We start from the raw sequence: 20,009 nt of genomic DNA, 5'->3' as shown, positions 1-20,009 counted from the left end.
TTCAGGCTTGCCGCATGTATTTCAGAGCGACCTCCCTGAAAAATGGCATCCAGAAATGTTCCAGATCTCCCAAACATGTACTTTTCACTGCACCTCACACGTTGACATGCTTTGGAATCAGGGTGGAAGCATGTGAATGGGCTTAATTTTGCCTCAAGTCTCAGAAACGTGTCGTTGTATCCCCGCATCTCTACACTACCCTCCAATCGGAACACTTCCTCACTTTGGACCCTTTTCGCATATCCTGTCTCAAACACAGCGTCCACGACAGCGAAGACAAGGTGTTACGTCTGAGTGGGAGAGCCTGTAATACCGCATCATGGGGGTCTTCTCTGCCTCCTCCTCCTCCTCCCTTTCCTTTGCTTCCTTCCCCTCTTCCTCCAGCACCGCCCGTTCTCTCCCTACGGCCGTTCTCCTCCTCACCACCTTGACTGCACTGACATCGTCCGTCACCGCGTTCCACGCTCCTTCCACTTCCATCACATCCTCCGCACACATGACTTTTCCAGCCTCCTCGCGCACCAGCAGCGGCGGTGCAAGGTCGCCCCTGCCCATCAGAGCCCGTCCTCGACGCACCGTGTTCATGGAGACCCCCCTGGAAACCGGGGCTGGGAGCAGCAGCACTAGCAATGTGCCCCCCCCAGGCACGGGTCCTTACCAAGGCCCGTCTTCCTTCCCCTTGCTGGACTCGGTCCGGTACCCGCACGACATGAAACGCTTCGACCTGAAGGACTTGAAGCAACTCGCGCACGAACTTCGGTGGGACACCCTCCACCACGTATCCAAAACAGGGGGCCACCTGGGCTCCTCCCTAGGCGTGATCGAACTCACCGTCGCCCTCCACTACGTGTTCAACACCCCCGACGACCGCATCGTCTGGGACGTCTCCCACCAGGTCTACCCGCACAAAATTTTGACCGGGCGGAGGGACAGGATGCACAGCCTCCGGCAGACCAATGGGCTGTCCGGCTTTGCCAAGCGGAGCGAGAGCGAGTATGATGCCTTTGGGGCAGGGCACTCCTCCACGTCCATATCGGCGGCGTTGGGGATGAGCGTGGGCAAGCTCCTGACCAATAAACGGGTCAACAACTGCGTGGCGGTGATTGGGGACGGGGCGATCACAGGCGGGATGGCCTTTGAGGCGTTGAACAATGCTGGATACCTTCGGTCCCGCATGGTGGTGATATTGAACGACAACGGCCAAGTCTCCCTCCCGACTGGCACCCATTCCGCCGGGGGTGTCGTCCCAGCCGGGGCCCTCTCTTCCTACACCTCCCGCTTGCTCTCTTCCAAGCCCTTCCAAGACTTTCGATCCTTTGCCAAAGGGTTGAACCGGCTGATGCCGTCGGAGATTCAGGACATTAACGCCAAGCTGGACGAGTACGCCCGGGGTTTGATCCAGGGGGGCACCCTGTTCGAAGAACTCGGCTTCTACTACATCGGGCCCGTGGACGGCCACGACTTGGACAACCTGGTGCCTATTTTAGAGAATTTGCGGGATTCGCCCTCCACGAAACCCGTGTTGCTGCATGTGAAGACCGAAAAGGGGTACGGATACCCCCCGGCGGAGGTGGCCTCTGACAAGTACCACGGGGTGGCGAAATTCGACGTGTCGACCGGGAGGCAGTTTAAGGGCGGGAACAAGGGAGCTCCGTTGTCCTTGACCACGACATTTGCCAACGCCCTGTGTGAGATCGCGGCGGAGGACAGGACGGTGGTAGGTATCACGGCAGCCATGCCTGGCGGAACGGGGATGGATATTTTCGGGAAACGCTTTCCCAAACGCACATTCGACGTGGGTATTGCGGAGCAACACGCCGTGACCTTCGCGGCGGGGATGGCGATTGAGGGGTTGAAACCTTTTTGCTGCATTTATTCCACGTTTATGCAGCGGGGTTACGACCAAGTGATCCATGACGTGGTGATTCAAAAGCTGCCCGTTCGGATGATCTTGGACCGGGCGGGTCTGGTGGGGAATGATGGACCAACCCACCACGGCTCTTTTGACCTGTCCTACCTGGGGGCCCTGCCGGACATCGTCATCATGGCCCCGTCGGACGAGCTGGAGCTGATGAATTTGTTGGAGACGGCCTACGAGACCAATGATCTGCCGTCCGTGGTACGCTATCCCCGGGGCGCGGGCTATGGATTGGAGACTTTGAAATCTGAGTTGGGCTACGAAGGGTTGGAAGAGTTGCCCAAACGCGGAAAGGCGGTTGCCCGCGGGAAGGGGCGAATCATCCGTCGTTCCGCGGTCGTCCCATCCACGGCTGCGCCAGGCACATGTCGCGTTGCCCTATTGTCGGTCGGGACCCGCCTGCTCGACACGGTTCACGCAGCCAAAGAAATAGAGGAAAATTTACCCGGTGTAAGTGTGACGGTGGCGGACGCGCGTTTTGTGAAACCTCTGGACAAGGAAATGGTCTCGTCTTTGGCCATGGAGCACGACGTCTTGATTACGGTGGAGGAGAACAGCGTCGGGGGTTTCGGGTCGTTTGTGCAGCAATTCCTTCTGAATGAAGGCCTGTTGGATGGAGGCAAGCTCCGATTGCGGTCGATGGTCCTTCCCGACCGGTTTATCGAAGCAGGCCCGCAAAGCGATCAGTACGATCAGGCCGGACTGGCCGCCAGGCATATTGTGGAGAAGGTGGAGGGCCTGGTGCGGGGGCGGGAGGAACGCATGCTACAGCAAGAACAGCAACAGCCCCAGCCGCATCAACAACAGCAACAGCAGACGGGAGCGGGAGTGGGGACGGTGGCGGAGATGGTGGGGGTAGGTGCAGGCAAGTCTAGCAGCAGCAGTAGTAGCAGCAGCAGGCAAGGCACGTCCTTTCAAGTTCTTCCTTGACAGTAGGGGGGCAAAATGTGGGGTGACAAAGGTCGGGAAAGTCGAAAAGGCGGCTGGGGTTTTCTCTGGCGCGCTTGAGGCTGGCGGAAGGACGTGTGTAAGCCTGGTAATGCCTGGTCTCTGAACCTCGCACTGTAAATTTATGCGGGAGTAAGCCTGATGGAGAGTTGACAAATGAAGGGGAAGGAGTAGCGTCGAGAGGATTGCACCGATGAAATGTTTGAATGCATTTTGAACAGTTGAGGGAGAAGGTGAACTTTTCGGGCGATGGGGATGACGGGAGAAATTTTCGGTGTAAGTGATGCTCGAGGAGCAGAGCCATGACGACGGGAGGGAGAGAACGCGCGTCCAAAAGTGGACAACGTACTGAAGAAGCAAAAACGTCTCGCGACGGGAGACAGTTTCGTTCCAGCATTCCATGTCGAGCCTGGAAATTGCGGTGAGATGGCTTTCCCATGCCGATTCCGCCCCCCATTAACACGAGCAGCTCCGACTCGCGCGAAATTAGACTTTATTCTTCGTTCAAATCCATGCAAATGTAACCCCCTCGCTGTGTTGCTGCCCGTTGTAACCCTAATGCCGCACAAGCCTCAACTATGGGACGAACAATCCAATGCACTTGCAGGACACGCGCAAGATGTTTCTTAAAGGATGCATTACAACATGTACATCTAATTACGAGAGTTTTCAAAACCGCGCTGGACGTGCGAAGAGACCTGAATGCCCACAGTGCACGCATGCTTGGGCTTGGGTGACCAAATGGGCGAAAGAAAGGTGCTGTCATCCCCATTCAGGCTCATCGAAGCCTCAGATGATTTATCATCCCTTTCTTCCACATTCCTGAATACAAACAACTCTACTGGCGCAGACGCACGTAGCTTTTACTCCAGCAGTCTCCAGGCAGCTCTCCTTCCCCCTCCTCCCTTAATGTAGCCTCAAAGGCAATATACACGTGTTCTCGGACAAATATCCTACTTTATGCATCCCTACCTGCTTAGACATTTCCTTCCCCCCTTTTTCACAAGCTTTCTTTCTCTAACCCACTGTCGAGGTATCTTCTCTTTTGCGCGTAAAAAAAAAATCAGGTCGCGTATGCACAAAAATTTACTGCTTTCCACATACCCCTTTTCTCGTTGACTCGCCCTGCCGATGCTGTCACTGCCGCTGCGAGGGTAAGGCCGCGCTGTCAGTGACCCCTTCCCCTACCCCTTTCCCCGCGCTGCCAGTTTCCTTCCATCCCAAGTCTGTGGGGCAAGGACATGCGTCCAGCTTGGCTTTAGACACGAGCCGTTCTCCCTCCTCCTGCTCCCTCTCCTTGTCATCCTCCGGCTGAGGTGAGGTGTGCACCGTCGTGGACCTGCCTAAATTAGAGCCGCCTTCTCCCTGTGGCGTGCACGGGGAGCCGAGCCCCTTGCCTGCTGCAGCGATCGTGGGGGGCGGAGCACGGGCCTGACGGGCAGACACCGGGTCTGTGGCCGCCTTGGCCTTCTCTTCAAAACCTTCTTTTCCGCTCTCGGTCTTCACTGCGCTTTCACATTGGGCACCGGTACTCCCTGGTTCCTCTTCCGCAATGGCAGCTGTGTCCGTCTTCGGCCTTGTCAAGTCCGTGGTCAATGTCTGAGGAAAAGCAAACGCTGGCATGGGCATAGGGAGTTGTCGCTTTTGTTGCAGCCAGAGCATGTAATATTGTTGCTGATAGAGCTGTTGCTGTTGCTGAAGCTGGAATGTCTGCTGCTCATGTAGGAAGGGTGCCTGGCCACCTAAGCCCCCTGCTGTCCCACTCGATGTCGCCTGGGAGGAGGGGACATAGGGCAAAGGTGAAGGATACATATTCCGCATTTGCGCTCGGGCAAGGGCCATGTGCTGGATGTATGCAGCTCTTAGAGTATCCATGGACAGGCCTGCTTTATCGCCGCCCTGGATCCCCGCTTGGGTCACTGCAGCGGATGCGGGAAACCCTTCGTTAAAGCCGCCGTATAAATTCGGAATGGAATAAAAGCACGAAGGGTTGAAGGAGGGAGGGAAGGAGGGAGGAAATGAGGGAGGGAAGGAGGGAGGGGCAAAGGAATTGCCGATTCCGCATGTGGTTGTCCCCGCCGCCGCTCCCAGGGAAGCGACAGCAGCAGCGGGAGGGGCAGGCGCTGCAGCGGCTGCATCTCCCTGATGTAGATGGGTGGACACCTGCTGGGCTGCCGTTGCTTGTGGGAGAAAGACGTGGAATGGCATCGACGGAGGGAGCGAGTCCTGAAGTGGCGCTGAGATGGCTCCAGAGGCTCCCGTGTAGCCGCCGGGTGGGCCAGTGGTGAAGGAGGAAGGGAAGGAGGGCGGGACGGAGGAAGGGAAGGAGGGCGGGACGGAGGAAGGGACGGAGAGGGCAGGAGACGCAGGTTTCTCGAACGTAGGGGAGTTGATGCTCATCAAGTGTAACATGCTGGTGGTAGAAGGGGCCCTGGCCAGGCCGTGGCCGAAGTCGCCGCTGCTCTTGTTGTTGACGTCATTCGTATCGTCGGTGCTCTCGTCGGGGGTAGCGTCCCTGTGGCGGCTTCCTTCGCCGTCCCCCACGCCGTCCGAGCATTTTCGCTTGTGCCCGCCCGTGGTCGTGGCACCGACCGGCGTCCATGGGGCAATGGGGCTGGGGGCAGAGAGAGGCGCGTGCGGAGGGGAGGGGCCCTCGCTCCAGGCGAGGAAAGCCGGACTCGGGAGCTGGAAGCTCCGGCCATCCTCCGCCCCCCCCTCCGTCCTTCGCCCCTTGCCCTCTGTCGAGTCTTCGCCCTCCACGGCGAGTGGGACAGAGCCTAGGGTCGTGGAACTCTCGATCAACTCGACCTTGCGCGCCTCCAATACCCGGATTTGCTGACAAAGCCTCGCTTCCTCCTTGGGGTCGTGGCCCGGTTGTCCTGCCGAGGCCCGCGCCGTGGTCATTGCCACCTTCAGGCACTCCAACGTCCTGTCCAGGCTTTTCACCTGCCGGTAAGGCCAGCGTTTGATATGGTACCGCCGGCAGATTTTTTTCAAGAGCGTGGAGCAAATGCCGAGAGCGCGGGCCGCGTCTTCGATGGGTCGGTCGAAGTACCGGCGGAGCTCCACCAAGCTGACGCTTTTCAATGACCGACTGGACCCTCCAGACGCAAGGGTGGAGGCGGATGGCCGCGGTGACTTGGTGCCAGGAGGGCTGGTAGGGAAAGGTTGGCTTTTCAACGGCTGGATGGGCCGTACCAGTCCCACAGATTGTAGAGGGGTGACGCGACCTCCCTCCCCCCCGCCGCAACCGGGGCGCCGGCCTTGCAAGCTCTGGAGCAACTGCAGCTCTTTCTCTTGAACAGGCACAGGAGAGAATCCGCCATGGCTCCTTTCTACTGCGGGTGCCACCCTTCCCGTTGCCTCCTTCCTTGTCGTCGTCGCGCCATAGGCGTCCGTCTGGTCGATCGGGTCGGAAGGGAGGGAGGGTCGAGCCAAGGGAAGGCCGGGGCCTGGATGGGACCGAGGAGATGCCGGCAAGGTACCCGGAGAAGGGAGAGCGATGCGATCGGGTGACGTGCGCGACTTTCGCGTCCGTCGGACCCGGGTTGTCTGGCCATCGGAGGAGGGTTGGCTCGCCGTATTCGCGGCTCCCGAGGCACGGAGGGACTTTAACGGCTCGTTCTCTACCCCGACGTCCATCGTCGTCGAAGCTTGCGGGAAGCTTGGGGAGGAAGAAATGGGTGACGTGGAGCACAAGGACGGCACGGTCGAGGGAGATGCGGAAGAGAGGGGGCCGTGCACGCCTGAGGGCGAAAGGGGGAAGCGCGAACACTTTGTCTGTGCTGTGGGCGAGGATACTGGGCCAGGTGCTCCGGACGATGCCTTATCACTCATTGAACCAATGGCGGAGGAAGCAGCAGCACGGACACCTGAAGGCTGTGGGTTTTGGAATGGAGGGAAAAATGAGAGTTTGGAAGGCAAAACTTTAGGAACTGATGTTCGGGCCTATTGACAAAAGAAATAAAGCTTGTACATCGCCGTCCGTCGCGACTTACACTGCCAAGCGTGGACGTGCGGGGTGATTTTTGGGGCGGGTGTTGGTGCACAGGACCGGCAGCCAAGGATAAAAGCCATTCGGATGCCAGCATGTCAACAGAGGTCGTATTCGTGCCGGTCACTGCCCCTGCAGGACTGGAAGCGGCCGCTTTGACACCGCCCGTGTCGCAACCCATGCTTGAAACGGTGGTTTTACCGCATGCCGTGGCTGCTGCGGCCGCTGGAGGAGAATGGGTTTTGCAGTCTGAGGCATCGATATTTGGATTTGAATAGGTATTTGCGTCCGGAGTGATGCTTATCGTAGAATCTGAAGCACACGACAAGGATTGAGGCGGTGCAGCTGGTAGCACTTGACCGGTATACATGATGGTATGCCTGATATGACAGCGTGAGTGGGTGAATATAATCAAGGAGCGATTTTCGTGTCCAGATAATATGGACGTGTAGACGAATGTCAAAATTTGGGTCATCAGCGAACAGTTGCTCGCTTCGGTCAACGGTCAGTCCTGTACACATGGCGCAAAAATAAAGGCCAGGTTTGCGTTAAAAACGTCCCGCGCCACACATGCACCACCACGGCATCAATGCCCATCCAAACATTCCGTTTGCGCCTCAGACAGGCCGGAAGCGCGTGGACAAGCCAGGGGCCGCGCCGGACCTCGAGGTGGGCGGTGCACCTCTTCAGGATTTCAAAAATGAAATTTCTGATTCCATGGGCTATGGGGAGGGCCCCCCGAAAAATTGTCCTGGCCAATAACAGGAGAATGTACACTCAATCCACACATCCTAGTCATGCATGTATGATTAATCTATTTCTCGTACTTGCGTCCTGGGCGGTGGGTCCAGGACGGGAAATGAAAATGGTAAAGCCTGGTTGGACGTGGTGCGAAGTCCTTCGCCCGTTAGGAAGACGATGCTCGCCACGTGCTGTCGATTGGGAGAGGTCTCGAAACCAAGTGTTTGGTCGTCGGGTCTTTCGAATCATCGTTTACGCTGAAAGGGTGCGCCATACATTAAGAGTGATAAGAATTTTATGCTTGTCAAACGCGGAAGGCGCTGTCATGCTGCGGACGTGGGAACGAAATGAGAGATGCTGATTTGTCCGCGGTTGCAAATGATGGAAATTTTCGGGCGATCTATTCCTCTGCTTCTAGGAGATAAAAGGTGTTGAGGTGCTCCAAAAAGCAAAAGCACGCAAGCGGATACGAGTGTGGGGGTAAATACAAGCATGATCACCCTTACGTTCTGAAAAATCAAAAATATGCCCTCTTCGGTCATGCAGGTTGAGATATGTTAGCGCAGTAAATTTAGAGGCGATAACCCTCTCCTGGCCCCTGCACTCTCTTGTCTTTCACAGGAAAGACACCCAAATGGTAACGCGAATAATATATCTTTTTTAAAGGATTATGGTATATCTCCGACGCGTGATAAAGAAAGAAGAATGAAGGTTACAAGAAGTTGGTGCGCATTTACTTGTTTTCAGCGACGTACGTTCGTCGAGCTCTTCAAGCAAGCAAGAGGAAGAAAACAACCTTTGGCTCGACAAGGGCCTCGATCTTTGTACAAACTAATTCTTCATGATAGATTTCCACCAATGACAAAAGTGGAGGCACGCTCACTACGGTATCTCTTTATTTCACAATGGGTGGGAAAAAAAAAGGCTATTCGCAGGCTCTTGTTCAAGCTATATATCTGCTCGAGTAGAAACCCCACACCCTCAAAAACCACAACCCCTGCATCCAACCATCTGACACTCCTCCACCTCAATCTATGTATGACTATATGTCTATGCATTTAATGTATGAATATCTACACATATTTTACCCTCCTCACCTCCATCGTCGTTTCCCCCCGAAAACAGGACGCACATCTACAGCACGGCAACTAGCATATGCCACACCACATGTTGTTTCGTTCCCTCCTTGCCAGAGAGAGCACCTCATTCAATCGCCCTTGTATAAATTCGCGACAAATTACTACGATCACCGCTTGCTCCCGTCTCCATTTTCCCGCCTCGAGGCCTTCAGTCAAAGACGCGGACGGGAATGGCCTCCGGCAAGTCTTTCCGAGACAGATAAATGGCCACATCCGTTCCCCAACCCTGGACAGAGATGAGGCGAATATCTGTGTTGAAGAGGGGGGAAAAGGCGGGAAGGGGGTGGGAAGCCATGTCAGAGCGCGGAAGGGACAAGGAGCAACAGGCAGTCCCTACAAAACGCCGCCGCCCCCCCCCTCCATAGGTACGAATCAGACCACAATCCGACCTCCCCATGCCTCCCTTTTCCGCGCCAGCCCCTCACTCCCCCCCAACTGCCGGGCGTAGAGCCGGGAGACGGGCAAACCAATCCCCATGCCCTGCATCGGCTCCATGGCCGGTTGGTAGCTCTGTTGCATTTGCTGCTGCTGCTGTTCGTATGTCTCGGCCGCGGACGTAAAGAGGTATTCGGTGGCATTGGACATGGTGCGGAGGGACATCCCGTCCCCGAAGTCCCGGATCCGCACGCAGACTTCCTCTTTCCCGGGAAATATCTGCCCGCGTGGAAAGGGTAGGGGGGGGGGGGGGAATCAGGTCAACACTGCGGTCATGACGACAACATCGATGCACTCGTCCTCCGAGGCGCAGACATTCTAAGTCCCCGCGGGGGGGTGTATGAGGAGGGCAAGCTAGGGAGACGACAACGAAGGGGTCCGGGGCGAGGGGGGGGAGACGAAGGGGAAGACAGAAATAAGCCGTCCGCACCTACCCGGACTTTGACAGCAGGCATGTTGTTCAAATTTCGGCGCACCGCACTTTCCACCGTGGCCTTGAAGGCATTTTTCAAAATTTCAAACAGGGTGTGGTGGAAATGGGCGGGGATGAGGGTGGCGACCGCGCCGGGAGGCTCGTCGATGACCACGGGCGGGATCCGTTCTGAGAAAACCACGGGAGCCATTGAAAAGACACAGGGGGAAATAGGAAGCGCGGGTGCCCGGTCAGAGAGAACCAAGCCGGGCGAGCTTCCCCTTGCTGGGTGCCGCTCAATTCGCTCCATTTTCTCTTTTCTCCCTCCCTCTGTTCCCCGCCCCTTTAAATTCTTCCCTCCCAATCCCTCCCTCCCTGCCCCTCACCCTGGTAGTAATGCTCGCACAAGGCCTCGACCTCCGCCTTGCAATCGTCGATCAGCTCCTTGATCCGGCAATTTTCCACCACTGAGCCCCACCGCTTGTTCACCACGTACGGGGATTCGTGCCAGGCGGAAGAGGAGGGCGAAGGTATCATCCCGGCCATGGCCTCCTCCTCATCCCCTGCCTCCGCTCCTCCGTCTTTCCCCCCTCCCCCCCCATTCAGGACCGGGGTCGTGGGCACAAAAGTTTGCTCGCCCGGCGACTTGATGATGTCCAAGTAGTGGCGGATGAGCGTAGCTGCGGGTCGGGTAAGTGCATGACCGAGGGGAGAGAGAAAGAAAGGAGGGAGGGAGGGAGGGAGGGAGGGAGGGAGAGGGAGAGTGAGTAGCGGTCATCCAGGCACCCACCATCCTTACTGCCCGTCGTCATCCCTCCCGCCCTCGCCATGCAAAGCTCTCCTGCTCCCCACACTTGCGGTCCCCTCCCTCCCTGCCCCTCGACGCCATCGCTCACCAATCCCTATTCGAGCTTGCAGGAATCGATCCACTTGAGAGGTGACGATCGGTGTGATAGGGTCCGTGCCTGGGGGCGGGGGGGCGCCCTCCGCCTGCCGCTTATAGCTCTCCTTCAGCCCGTCCATCAATGTCTCTACGACCATGGCCATTCTACCTTCGATTTCGCTCATCAAATGGTTGAAACTCTCAATCACGACGGGCTTCATGTCCTTGCTACCCAAGCAGGCAATGGCATCGTCCAACGCCCACAAGCGTTCGTACACGTCGATGTGAAGGGCAAGCAGGTTGTCCACTCCTTTGCTCGCAGGGAGCACGTGTTGAAGCCTCAATATCTGATGTCCAATGCGAGTGCGAAGCTCGCGGTGCAATTGTTGAATCACAACGCCTTGCAAGGGTAAAAAGCACTGTGCCGTGACGATCAACTGGGAAGGTCGAGAGGGTTTTGCTTGTCGCCGGGCATCGATACCAAGACGACGGCCCAATTCCGCTGAAAACACTACAATGTGTCGACTTTGTTGGCGTGTGAATGGGTAGAGGTTACCGCGTTCCCTGTTCAGGTTATAAATAAGGCAAGGGATTCTGGGCAGTCTGCGAGATGCCTCGAGCTCAGTGGCGAAAAAATGCCCAGAAACGCGCCTTACACTCCCCACGGTATGTACGTACCGACTTAAGCTTGTCGCGTTAAGAGCACGGCTCCCGGTCTCGATAATGGTGCTGTGAGAAGGTCTCCCGTGAAAGAAATTACAAAGCAGCAGCAGGGAAGGGTAGGAGGTCCCGCTACTTGTTGCCGGCCGCCGGCAAAGCCGTAGAGTATTTAGCATGGCAATGTGCTAGCTTTTGTTTGACCTCCACTATATTCGTCTGCTCTTATAGGAAAAATGCAGGGAAACCAGGTGGATGTTGGAATGAATTTTGGTTTTCCATTTGTGACGGATTGCTCGCTTTTTGGCTGCCGTCGCCGGGCTCGGACACACGAGGGGTGGAAACCAAAGGCCAGTGCACTTATAAACAGCCCTGGTGCGAAGGTGACCGCACCCTCTGCTGTTTGTACAGGTCAGATCGCTGCACAAGCACAAGGATATTTACCGGTTGAATTCAACAATGTTATCTGACAAATATACTGTTTGAAGACTGGCTCCAGGGGAGATTTGTCGATGACGCTTGCCGCTGCGTTGATTCGTTGTCATTCGATCGTGCCATAAACATAAAAATGCTCGCAATAAGCGCGAGCATGTGAGCCATTTTCATTTGAATGGTAGCCCTTAAGGATGAACGAAGTCTGAAAGAATTCATTGGGGGGGTTGAAAGAAACATATCTGTCTTTGAATCTGACCATATGCTTTCCCCTTGCTATATTTACTTTATCTCGCTTTGTTTTTTGACAGGGAATTTTCGTCCCTGTCTTCGATATCCATGTATCTATCTTGCACATCCTTTACACGATCCGCGTCAGGTTGTGCTCTGAATGCCAAGCCCGACAGTGTTGACAACAAAGCTGCTTCTCCCTCCCTTCCCACCAGTGCTCTTTCTTCTGCCCCTAAAAGGTATCCATTGCACTTATCCACTACCGCCAGCACTCTTTCGATACAATCGGCATCTTGAATATTCAAGGGATGGAATGCGACCAATGAAAAGTCCTCTATTAGCTCACATAACGCCTCGTTTAGCTTGCGATACCGTCTGGCGAACCTCCCCCCCCCCGACGTTCCTGCTTCCCGTCCGTCTCTTTTTCCCTCACCCCCATCCTCGATAGAGCCTTCCCTAACTTCCTCTTCCCATCCGTTTTCGTCCTCCCTGCCTCCGCCCTCCTCCCCTTCCCGCCCTGGGTCTTTGTAGGTGGATCGTGTCCCCACATAGGGCAAAAGACGTTGCACATCAACCACATCTGTGTAGAAGTTCAAGTCAAAAGCCAAGCGCCCATAGGATTCGACCAAATCTACCTTACTCAAAACGTTGACATGGGGGAGTTCCAGCCGCACCATGGTTGTCAACGAAATGAGCACGGCCGAAATGAACTTGCCGGCATCGCTAAGAAGGGAAGGACAGGGTAGGGGGGGAAAGGAGATGTTTATACCCGCCATTTGCATGTGTCAACCACGATCACACCATTTCAAATCAACGCTACCGGCCCCAGATCGGCGACGCCACCTACCTGCAGTGGTGGGCGTCTACCAGATGCACGGCGGTCAACCGACAGCCCCACTTCTCCAGACGTTGCAACAGACGTTGAACCGCCTCGCCATGCGTGTAGAGCTCGATCTGTTCGGGTGCGCGCCGCGTGCAGAAGGAAAGAGGGTCAAGGTGCAGGACCGTTTGAGCACGTGGAGCCCCGGGCGTAGAGAGAGGGCAGGAAGGGATACCACCGGCGCCCGGGCCCATGGGAGGGGACGATGTATATATATATATATACGATAGTAACCAGGAGTCACGAACGACATGTCATAAAACCTTCATAGCCTGCGTTTGCTCACAATACTACAGGCCCTGAGACCAGCCCCTGCCTGTGTCCAAGAGGCCTCCCTGCTTGACAGCCCCCTCCAGTTTTCCTTCCCAGGTGGGTCAAGCACGCCCCCCTAAACCCCGCATTCTACACGCGGACATTACCACTATTGCCCCGCGCATACCTGTCCGGGGAAATCGAAGAGGACGTAGCGCCGTCCTTGCAAAGCTTCCAGTCGTTCAAGCAGCCAGTCAAAGTTTTGCTCCAAATAATCCATGCAGTACACGAGGCCGCCGTTGGGTCCCAGGTTATGTGTCTCCATGACATCCTGGGTAGTACCAATGAAAGAGACGTTTGAATGGCGAGGGAATATTTGTGCGACATCGACGCCGGAGTGGGAGAGCAGCTTGTGCTCAAAAGTGCGTGGACAGGAAGGGCAGACAGGAAGCGATCGACCAAAGAGAGGGAGAACAGGGGAACAGACCACCCCCCCAAAATAACGATTTTACAGCATACATAAGCCAAAAGCCATGCACATCCTTTCGGCTGTCGTCTAGACCCACATTGCGTTGTGGCATCCCTCTTCAGGGTCCATTCCCAGCACCGGACGGAGGAAGCTTTGCGCTCGATCCCTCTCACCCTTTTCCTGTCCAAGCCTTACCGCCAAATTCACGAGTTCTGAGACGTCTATGTCGACAGGAAAAGGAAGTTTATCGTTGGCAGGGTCCAAGTTGACGACCGCCACAGGTCGACCCCGCGCACTCAGGAAACGGGCTATGCCGTGGCAATACGTTGTCTTCCCAGCACCGGGAGGGCCGATGACAGCTTGTCCAAACCGTGGTCCATGGATGAGACTTCTCTTCATTTGTTTGATATCTTTAGAAAGTTGGTGGAGAAAAGAAGGAATCAGATAAATCACATGGCTGCTTTAAAAACGCAGTACACGCTGCTTCAACCTCCCCTCCTTCTCCGTGCTTCTGACTTAGTGATAGATGAAGGATATTGTTAAAAGAAACATCCAACTCTCTATGTCGCACAGTACAACTCCCAAATTTTACTGTCCGGCTGCCATGCAGTAGAATTCACTCCTACGGGATATTTGTCGCTCTCAAAAGAGGAGAGCCGTCTCGCTCAGAGCAACGGGCACCCGCCGATATTTTCTTTGCGTCATTTTTCTGTCTGAATCAATGTCTCCGTGCGTATACCATAGAAACAGGCAGTCTACCAAAATTAGTATGAAGCGGATGCTGGCACACGTGAGGTACATGATTTCTTGTCGTTTCCTATTGTTTGTCTGTGACAAAATTATTTTGGGAAAGTGAGGTAAACTATCCGATGCACACAACACCCTGCAGAGGAATTTATCAGAGGACTGTACTGTATTGGTTTCAACGATATCGATGAGAATGGTCAGTTTTTGGTCCCCTTTCTTGCCTGGCGTCTTGCTTTAAAGCGCTACGTATCTCCATTTGACCCTGATACACGCCACGGCCTTCCGCCGTACCACATATGCCCAGATATCCCGCCTGCACACCTCGTTTATCGTGTCCTTGCACGTCATTTTCCACGTCTTCTTCTTCACCAGCGCCCGGTTCGGAGGACGCCTATCTTGATGAATGGATGCGCAAGCAAATTAAATCTTTTGCCTTTTACGAGGAGGAGGGTTTGCAACGACGTTATTTTTATACTGTCGATTTGCAGGGGCGGTTATACTTGGAGGAAAGTCCCGTCAAGAATATGACATCTTGTTTGAAGGATGACAAGGTAGGTCGTGGAAAAATGAATTAGAAATGGGGGGGAAAGAGAGCAACAGAAGGAGGAACAGAGAAAAGCGAAGAGCTCATAGACTTTATTCAACTACATCTTCTCCATGCATTAGCAATCCAACGCTCACTCTTCTCTTCAACGGACTTCATCTTCCAATCCCGCCCATTTCTCCAGTTCCTCAATTTCTTTTTCCGGCAAATCCGACGGAACGACACGGGCCTTCATCCCTCCTACCCTTTCGTCTCTCCATGCGGCAAAGAAATGAACTACCTCCTCCCCGCCGACATGCCCGTCGTTTTCCACGACCTGCTCCCTGCCCTGTCGGGCAACGAGAAGTCGGGAGACAGAGGAGATTGTTTGGTCTTCGGGGGGGGGGTTGCAACAACGCTTTGACCCAAGCCGGGTGCACTTGTCGAGGCGCTCAGGGCGTCTGTATCATCCCGTGGAGGGAGGGAAGCGAGTGCGGGGACAGCCTGGCTTTGGATTACTGCGTTCACACGTGGCATTCCTTCTGTCAGACGCGTTGCGGGAGGGCGCGGGCGGGAAACTGGCGTTGGAGTGGGAGGGAGGCGGGGAGGCAGAGGGAGGGAGGGAGGGAGGGAGGGAGGGAGGGAGGGCTGAGTATCCGATCAGGGAGCTCCCAGACGAAGAGGAGCCGGTGTGGGGAATGCCACCTGCTCGACCGGCGTAGCCTTTCATGTTAAAATCCCATGGAATGTGCTATAGGGTAAACAAAAGAGGAGTTGGACTGAGGGTGAAAATTCCCCGGTTCCACCCCTGCCCCCGGTCAAGAGCGGCAGGGAGACTAATCGACATAATGCGTGGGGCAAGCATCGCCCCCTTTGAAAAAGGTCTCCATTTGTATTGCCATTTTCTTTGGTCGCATCCCGGGAACAAGATCCCAAGGTCTCATGTTGTATCCCGCAGGCTCCTTCTCCATCGCATTACCTCCTTCCCCTGCCAAACACGCGCCCGCTCTCTACGTATGTACAGCCACGGTCACTCATCCATACCGATAGATCCTTCGTCCTCTATCTCTGGAGATAATGCTCAGGTGTTGGATCCCCTACCTTCATGTTACTTCCACCTTCTCTTGTTCTCCACCCCACCCCGCTCCACCGGCACCCCGTCTTGGCTACTTTACAGGTGGCTCCACTCTTGACTCACGCCCTCTATCGCTGCCTTTCGTTTAGAACGGCAGGTTCCAAGGTCATCCCCATTCGTTGTAGTTCTTGGGGTGGGTAACCCTGGGCGAGTAATTCTTTGACCTGGATTTTCTCCATTTCCACAACTGACTGCTCCCTTTGCAGCTCTAGGGAGAGGGGTATAACGGTCAGCATGCTGGCCATGCTGAAGTACCAGGCCAAGGAGATCCCCCAAGATAAGATCTGAGCGGTGGGGGGGAAGGAAAGAGGGGGGACATAGGGGGGCCGTGCATGATGAGTGTTTGGGAGGAACGCAAACTTATTACACAACAAGACAATGCACATACCTTCTTGCTGTGGCTGCGAACCCACTTCCTATAGCTGCCGGCTTGTGTGTATAAGTTTTTCAAGATACCCTGTTGTCCCGTATGTAACAGTTGGTGGGAACAAGGGGTGGCGGGAAAACGGATCGAGGACAATAGACATACCTTCATCCCATACAGACCGTCGTCCACACCGTCGTCCAGATCTTCAAAACGCACACTTTTACTGCTGGGCATGATACTTTGGCTTTTGAAGGTATACCGGCATCAGAGGAGCGTGAGAATCGGAAAGAGGAAAGGGGAAAACATGATGTTGTGAACGCATTAGCAGAAGGGTTACAGGAGGAAGATGTGGACACGTGAAGGATTCACAACATTCTTGTGAAGACGCAATCGTTGCAAACACTGCAATCTGAGTGAGAGCTGGAGAAGTGTGGCAGATTGTTCGATACTTTATCAAGAAATTTCAGTCAACCTATGACTAGCAGCAAGATATTTCGATGGAAGCCACGCCGTGGGAGTTGCGTCTCTGTGAAACAGCAAATCAAAAGGCAAACCCAACGTTCTCCCTTCATGCAATTTGTCAGTTCTATCAACTCGCTCTCGATATGGCAGTGCAGACAAGTACAGCAAAAGGCGAGAACCGTACGATTTTACAGGAGACCTTTCCGTCTCGCAACTCTCCTCCCGGGTATCCTACTAGTAGTAGTACTCGGAGGGCGAGAAATTGACGCAAGCGCTGACACTCTTGCCATGTTGAAATATCTACAGAGAACACACCACATTCTAGCCAAATAAAAATCCAAGCTACTCATTTGCATTAAAGATTTTTGGAAAATTTGGTTGACAAGAGATTGTGCTCACGTTATCTAAATCGGTTGGGCTTCGTCACGTGGGACTGACATCTAACGCTTTCTTAAGGCTCGCGCTCTCATCTTGTCAACATACGCAGCGAAACATTGAAGTGACATACTGATTAATCTGTCCGTTTTCATTTTTTTTTAATTTCTATGCTTCCCTTATTCCATCACCTTATGGCTTTCATTCCCAGTCCACTTGCTGTGCCTCTCCCTTCTAGTCCTTCTTCTCCTTCATTTCCTTCCCCCTGTTGATCATGAAAGTGCTACTTATATCATTTTTTTTCTTCTCTCTTCTCCTCTGCTCATCTCCACGAAGCGTTGGCCACCCTGTAAAATTCTTGCACCTCCAGATAATTCTATTTCCCCTAGACCTCTGTCGAGGTTCTTCTGCCGGTGTTTTGGCTTGCACTTCTCACTCTTTGATCAGTAACCATAAAAAAATCGTCAGATTTTTACCTTCTTTTCAGATCCTACATGCGACAATGCAATTAATTTACTCCAGAGGAGGGATCCTGGGTCGAATTATCATTTAGAAAAGCTAACCGATGCAACACGTTGCCACGCCTGCCTCGAAGGTGGGGTAATTTGCGACTGGATCAAAATAATACAAACATACATGCATGAATTTACAAAATAACTACTTCATGCAGGCATTTTCACGCCAATGTCCCGCGATCGATTTCTTTGTTTGCTGTTTTTCCCTACCCGCTAAGCGATGCATCGATGGGCCGTAGCTGCCAATCGCGGGTGAGCAATGTGACACAAGCCGGATAGGAAGTTATTTTATGCATATCAGATCACAATCTTATCATGAACGTAGTACACATTCACGCCCCCGAGCTTTACCCTGATATTTCATGCGCAAACAACATCTTGTTTATCCTTTTTATCGGGTCACTCAAGCGTTCCAAGGGTGGGAGGTTGCTTCTCGCCCCATCTTCCTTACTTGGAGTGCCCCTTGCGTTCTACAACACCCCAAAAAAACAGCCACAGATACCGCGCAGGCGGGATGCTCATTGTGTATGGTCGAGTATCGACAATTTTTTGTTCCTATAGGCTTGGATCACTTAAAATTCGTAAAGCGGTCAGCATGGTTCATGTGCCACCACCCACCACCACTTCAGGATACTGCCTGGCGTTCGTAGCCCATATACTCACAGCACTTTTTCCCTCTATCTTTTCTCTTTTCCTACTGTCCAATGCTTAATTGCAGGGAGATAGGGTCGTACAACAGGATTGATAGCTCTTCCTTCGACGTGAGACGTGGTGATGGCGTCCACACTTAGCCAACAACTGGCGGCCGTGCGGGCCGCCGGGGTAGCTACATCGTCAGGTACATGCATCGTTTACGCGTGAGGGGTTAAAGATGTAATGCAATTGGTCTACTTCGATGATACTGGAGCTAGTTGGCTTCAATATTGGAATGGCATGTCATGGTGTTGTCTTTCAGAGCCCCCTTTCACAGATGCTCCAGCTTTCCCCTCTCAATCTTCATGTCTTACACGGGCCGCATGAGCCATGTGCTTGTGTACAGGAAGATGTCGTGTGCCTTTTGATGTTCCTATGGACACTAGCTACCGTTGTGTCCATCGTGTCTTAATTGTATTGGCATCATGCTTTGTCGGTATGCAAGTTTAGCTAGTCGACTAACCTCCTTCCTGATCCATCATGCCTTCATGCACATCATGTTGGCTTTGCGGGGACATTAGGTATACAAGCCACCCGTCGAGGGGGTCAGCAACGTCCATCCATCCTTTTTTGACGGCAAAGAAGCTGCGGATGTGGATACCTTTACAGTACATCAATTGGCCTGCGAGGGCCTGGAACGCCTCGCGGCCCACGAGCCCCGCCTGGGCCCATTCCGATCCACTCTTTTCTCGGATGAATCCCAGAGCTTTGTGCGGGAACTTCAGACCCGGGAGGTGAACCAGCAGCTGGACGCCTCCCTCCAGACTTGCCTGCTTTACCTCTCGCCCTTTGTCGGGGAGGAGGACGGGGCGCGGGTGGCGGAGTACTTGGTCCGTCGCTACGCCGTCCACGCGCACTGCGCCCCGGCCTTGTTGACCTGTTTCCTCCCTTACCACGACCGCCCCGTCTTTCACCGGGTCGTGCGCTTGCTCCGCTTGGACGCGGGAGGCCCCGTCAAAGCTCTTGCCTGCTGGCTCCCTTTGCTTCGGCCCTGGCTCCTGTCCTCGACCGCTTCGTCCGACCCGCCCCCCACCCTTCCCCGCCCCGCCCTCGTCCGGCACTGTCTTAAAGAACCGGGCTTCCTTCGTCTCCTCCTCTTTACCGCCAGTCACGCCTGGGAGCAGGGTACCCTTGAACACCACCCCCGCCTACAAGCCTTGTGCTCGGCGGTGGTTCTGGAGGCTTTGGACCGGCTCGGGCCCTTGACGGAGCAGCACATGCGGACGTTGCTTCCCCCGCTTCTCCGGGCCGTAAAAGCCCGAAGAATACCGAGGGAATTCAAACTCACGGCTTACATGGCCCTGGGTAAGCTAGCGTCGACCACGGCTTTGTCCAGCACCGCCGCCGTCGCCCTCCTTGTGGCCCTGACGGAGGGCTTGGAGCAGGGCGGGGAAGAGGAAGGGTTGAGCGTCCTCACAACGGTCATGCATACCCAAGGTTTAACCCGCCTCCCTCCCCGGTGTTTGCGAGCGTTCCTACGCTCGCCCTCCCTCCCTTCCTCCATCCCGCCCTCCTCCCCTCCCTTGGTATCTGCGCTCCTTGGGCACGCCCAAACCCACCCCTTGACCGAGGCCCTCCTGGTCCCGGCCGTGCTGGAAGGCGGGATGGAGGGCTTGACGGAGGGCGAGGTGTCGGCGGAGGAATTCTTGCACCTGGTCAGAATCCTGCGTCCCCTGAGGTGCATGGAGCAGTGGGTCCCGGGGTTGGTGTGGGGAGTGGCCTGCCTTGTGGGGGAGGGGGGGCGGAGGGCGGGGCGGAGGGCGGGAAGGGAGGAAGGGCGAGAGGGTGGTTGGTAAGGGTT

General features: G+C 54.8%; 7 protein-coding genes across 7 annotated transcripts; 3 read left to right on the top strand and 4 right to left on the bottom strand.

The window, feature by feature from the left end:
* Positions 1–319: 319 nt before the first annotated feature.
* On the top strand, positions 320–2,848 carry DXS (1-deoxy-D-xylulose-5-phosphate synthase; the record flags this gene model as incomplete). Its single annotated transcript, XM_005854447.1, has 1 exon — positions 320–2,848. The coding sequence occupies one exon, from the start codon at positions 320–322 to the stop codon at positions 2,846–2,848; it is 2,529 nt and encodes an 842-aa protein (XP_005854509.1).
* A 1,934-nt stretch (positions 2,849–4,782) lies between these two features.
* On the bottom strand, positions 4,783–7,041 carry NGA_0220200 (rwp-rk domain-containing protein; the record flags this gene model as incomplete). The annotated part of the gene is made up of 3 exons (XM_005854446.1): positions 4,783–4,806; positions 5,030–6,745; positions 6,865–7,041. The coding sequence occupies 3 exons, from the start codon at positions 7,039–7,041 to the stop codon at positions 4,783–4,785; spliced, it is 1,917 nt and encodes a 638-aa protein (XP_005854508.1).
* A 1,379-nt stretch (positions 7,042–8,420) lies between these two features.
* On the bottom strand, positions 8,421–11,349 carry NGA_0219900 (pyruvate dehydrogenase). Its single transcript, XM_005854443.1, has 6 exons — positions 11,149–11,349; positions 10,484–11,034; positions 9,974–10,267; positions 9,610–9,776; positions 9,166–9,394; positions 8,421–8,989 (listed from the first exon to the last, which is right to left on the bottom strand). Exons 1-6 carry the CDS (start codon positions 11,304–11,306, stop codon positions 8,889–8,891), a joined length of 1,500 nt encoding a protein of 499 aa, XP_005854505.1. The 5' UTR covers positions 11,307–11,349; the 3' UTR covers positions 8,421–8,888.
* A 497-nt stretch (positions 11,350–11,846) lies between these two features.
* On the bottom strand, positions 11,847–13,790 carry NGA_0220110 (gpn-loop gtpase 2-like protein; the record flags this gene model as incomplete). The annotated part of the gene is made up of 4 exons (XM_005854445.1): positions 11,847–12,513; positions 12,638–12,744; positions 13,110–13,253; positions 13,587–13,790. 4 exons carry the CDS (start codon positions 13,788–13,790, stop codon positions 11,847–11,849), a joined length of 1,122 nt encoding a protein of 373 aa, XP_005854507.1.
* Positions 13,791–14,440: 650 nt separating this feature from the next.
* NGA_0443120 (uncharacterized protein) lies at positions 14,441–14,884 on the top strand (the record flags this gene model as incomplete). The annotated part of the gene is made up of 2 exons (XM_005854449.1): positions 14,441–14,689; positions 14,867–14,884. Coding segments are annotated over 2 exons (267 nt in total), but the record flags the coding sequence as incomplete, so codon positions are not given.
* Positions 14,885–15,544: 660 nt separating this feature from the next.
* NGA_0220000 (mitochondrial import tom22-like protein) lies at positions 15,545–16,413 on the bottom strand. The gene is made up of 3 exons (XM_005854444.1): positions 16,326–16,413; positions 16,185–16,253; positions 15,545–16,080 (listed from the first exon to the last, which is right to left on the bottom strand). The coding sequence occupies exons 1-3, from the start codon at positions 16,395–16,397 to the stop codon at positions 15,865–15,867; spliced, it is 357 nt and encodes a 118-aa protein (XP_005854506.1). The 5' UTR covers positions 16,398–16,413; the 3' UTR covers positions 15,545–15,864.
* A 1,876-nt stretch (positions 16,414–18,289) lies between these two features.
* Positions 18,290–19,343, top strand: UTP10 (U3 small nucleolar RNA-associated protein 10; the record flags this gene model as incomplete). Its single annotated transcript, XM_005854448.1, has 3 exons — positions 18,290–18,337; positions 18,730–19,260; positions 19,317–19,343. 3 exons carry the CDS (start codon positions 18,290–18,292, stop codon positions 19,341–19,343), a joined length of 606 nt encoding a protein of 201 aa, XP_005854510.1.
* Positions 19,344–20,009: the final 666 nt, after the last annotated feature.

This window comes from Nannochloropsis gaditana, assembly GCF_000240725.1.
Source record: "Nannochloropsis gaditana CCMP526 unplaced genomic scaffold scaffold504, whole genome shotgun sequence".
In the NCBI taxonomy this organism is placed as follows: Eukaryota; class Eustigmatophyceae; order Eustigmatales; family Monodopsidaceae; genus Microchloropsis; species Microchloropsis gaditana.
This window is presented reverse-complemented; position numbering and strand designations above follow the sequence as displayed.

Excerpts from the sequence above, each read along its gene's own strand:
- NGA_0219900 (XM_005854443.1), bottom strand. The coding sequence starts at position 11,306 with ATGCTAAATACTCTACGGCTTTGCCGGCGGCCGGCAACAAGTAGCGGG. Across the intron at positions 11,035-11,148 it reads AACGCGACAAGCTTAAGTCG|GGAACGCGGTAACCTCTACC; the intron begins GTACGTACATAC and ends TAACCTGAACAG. Across the intron at positions 9,395-9,609 it reads TGCCTGCTGTCAAAGTCCGG|ATATTTCCCGGGAAAGAGGA; the intron begins GTAGGTGCGGAC and ends CCACGCGGGCAG.
- NGA_0220000 (XM_005854444.1), bottom strand. The coding sequence starts at position 16,397 with ATGCCCAGCAGTAAAAGTGTGCGTTTTGAAGATCTGGACGACGGTGTG. Across the intron at positions 16,254-16,325 it reads ACGGTCTGTATGGGATGAAG|GGTATCTTGAAAAACTTATA; the intron begins GTATGTCTATTG and ends ACGGGACAACAG. Across the intron at positions 16,081-16,184 it reads TTCGCAGCCACAGCAAGAAG|ATCTTATCTTGGGGGATCTC; the intron begins GTATGTGCATTG and ends CCCACCGCTCAG.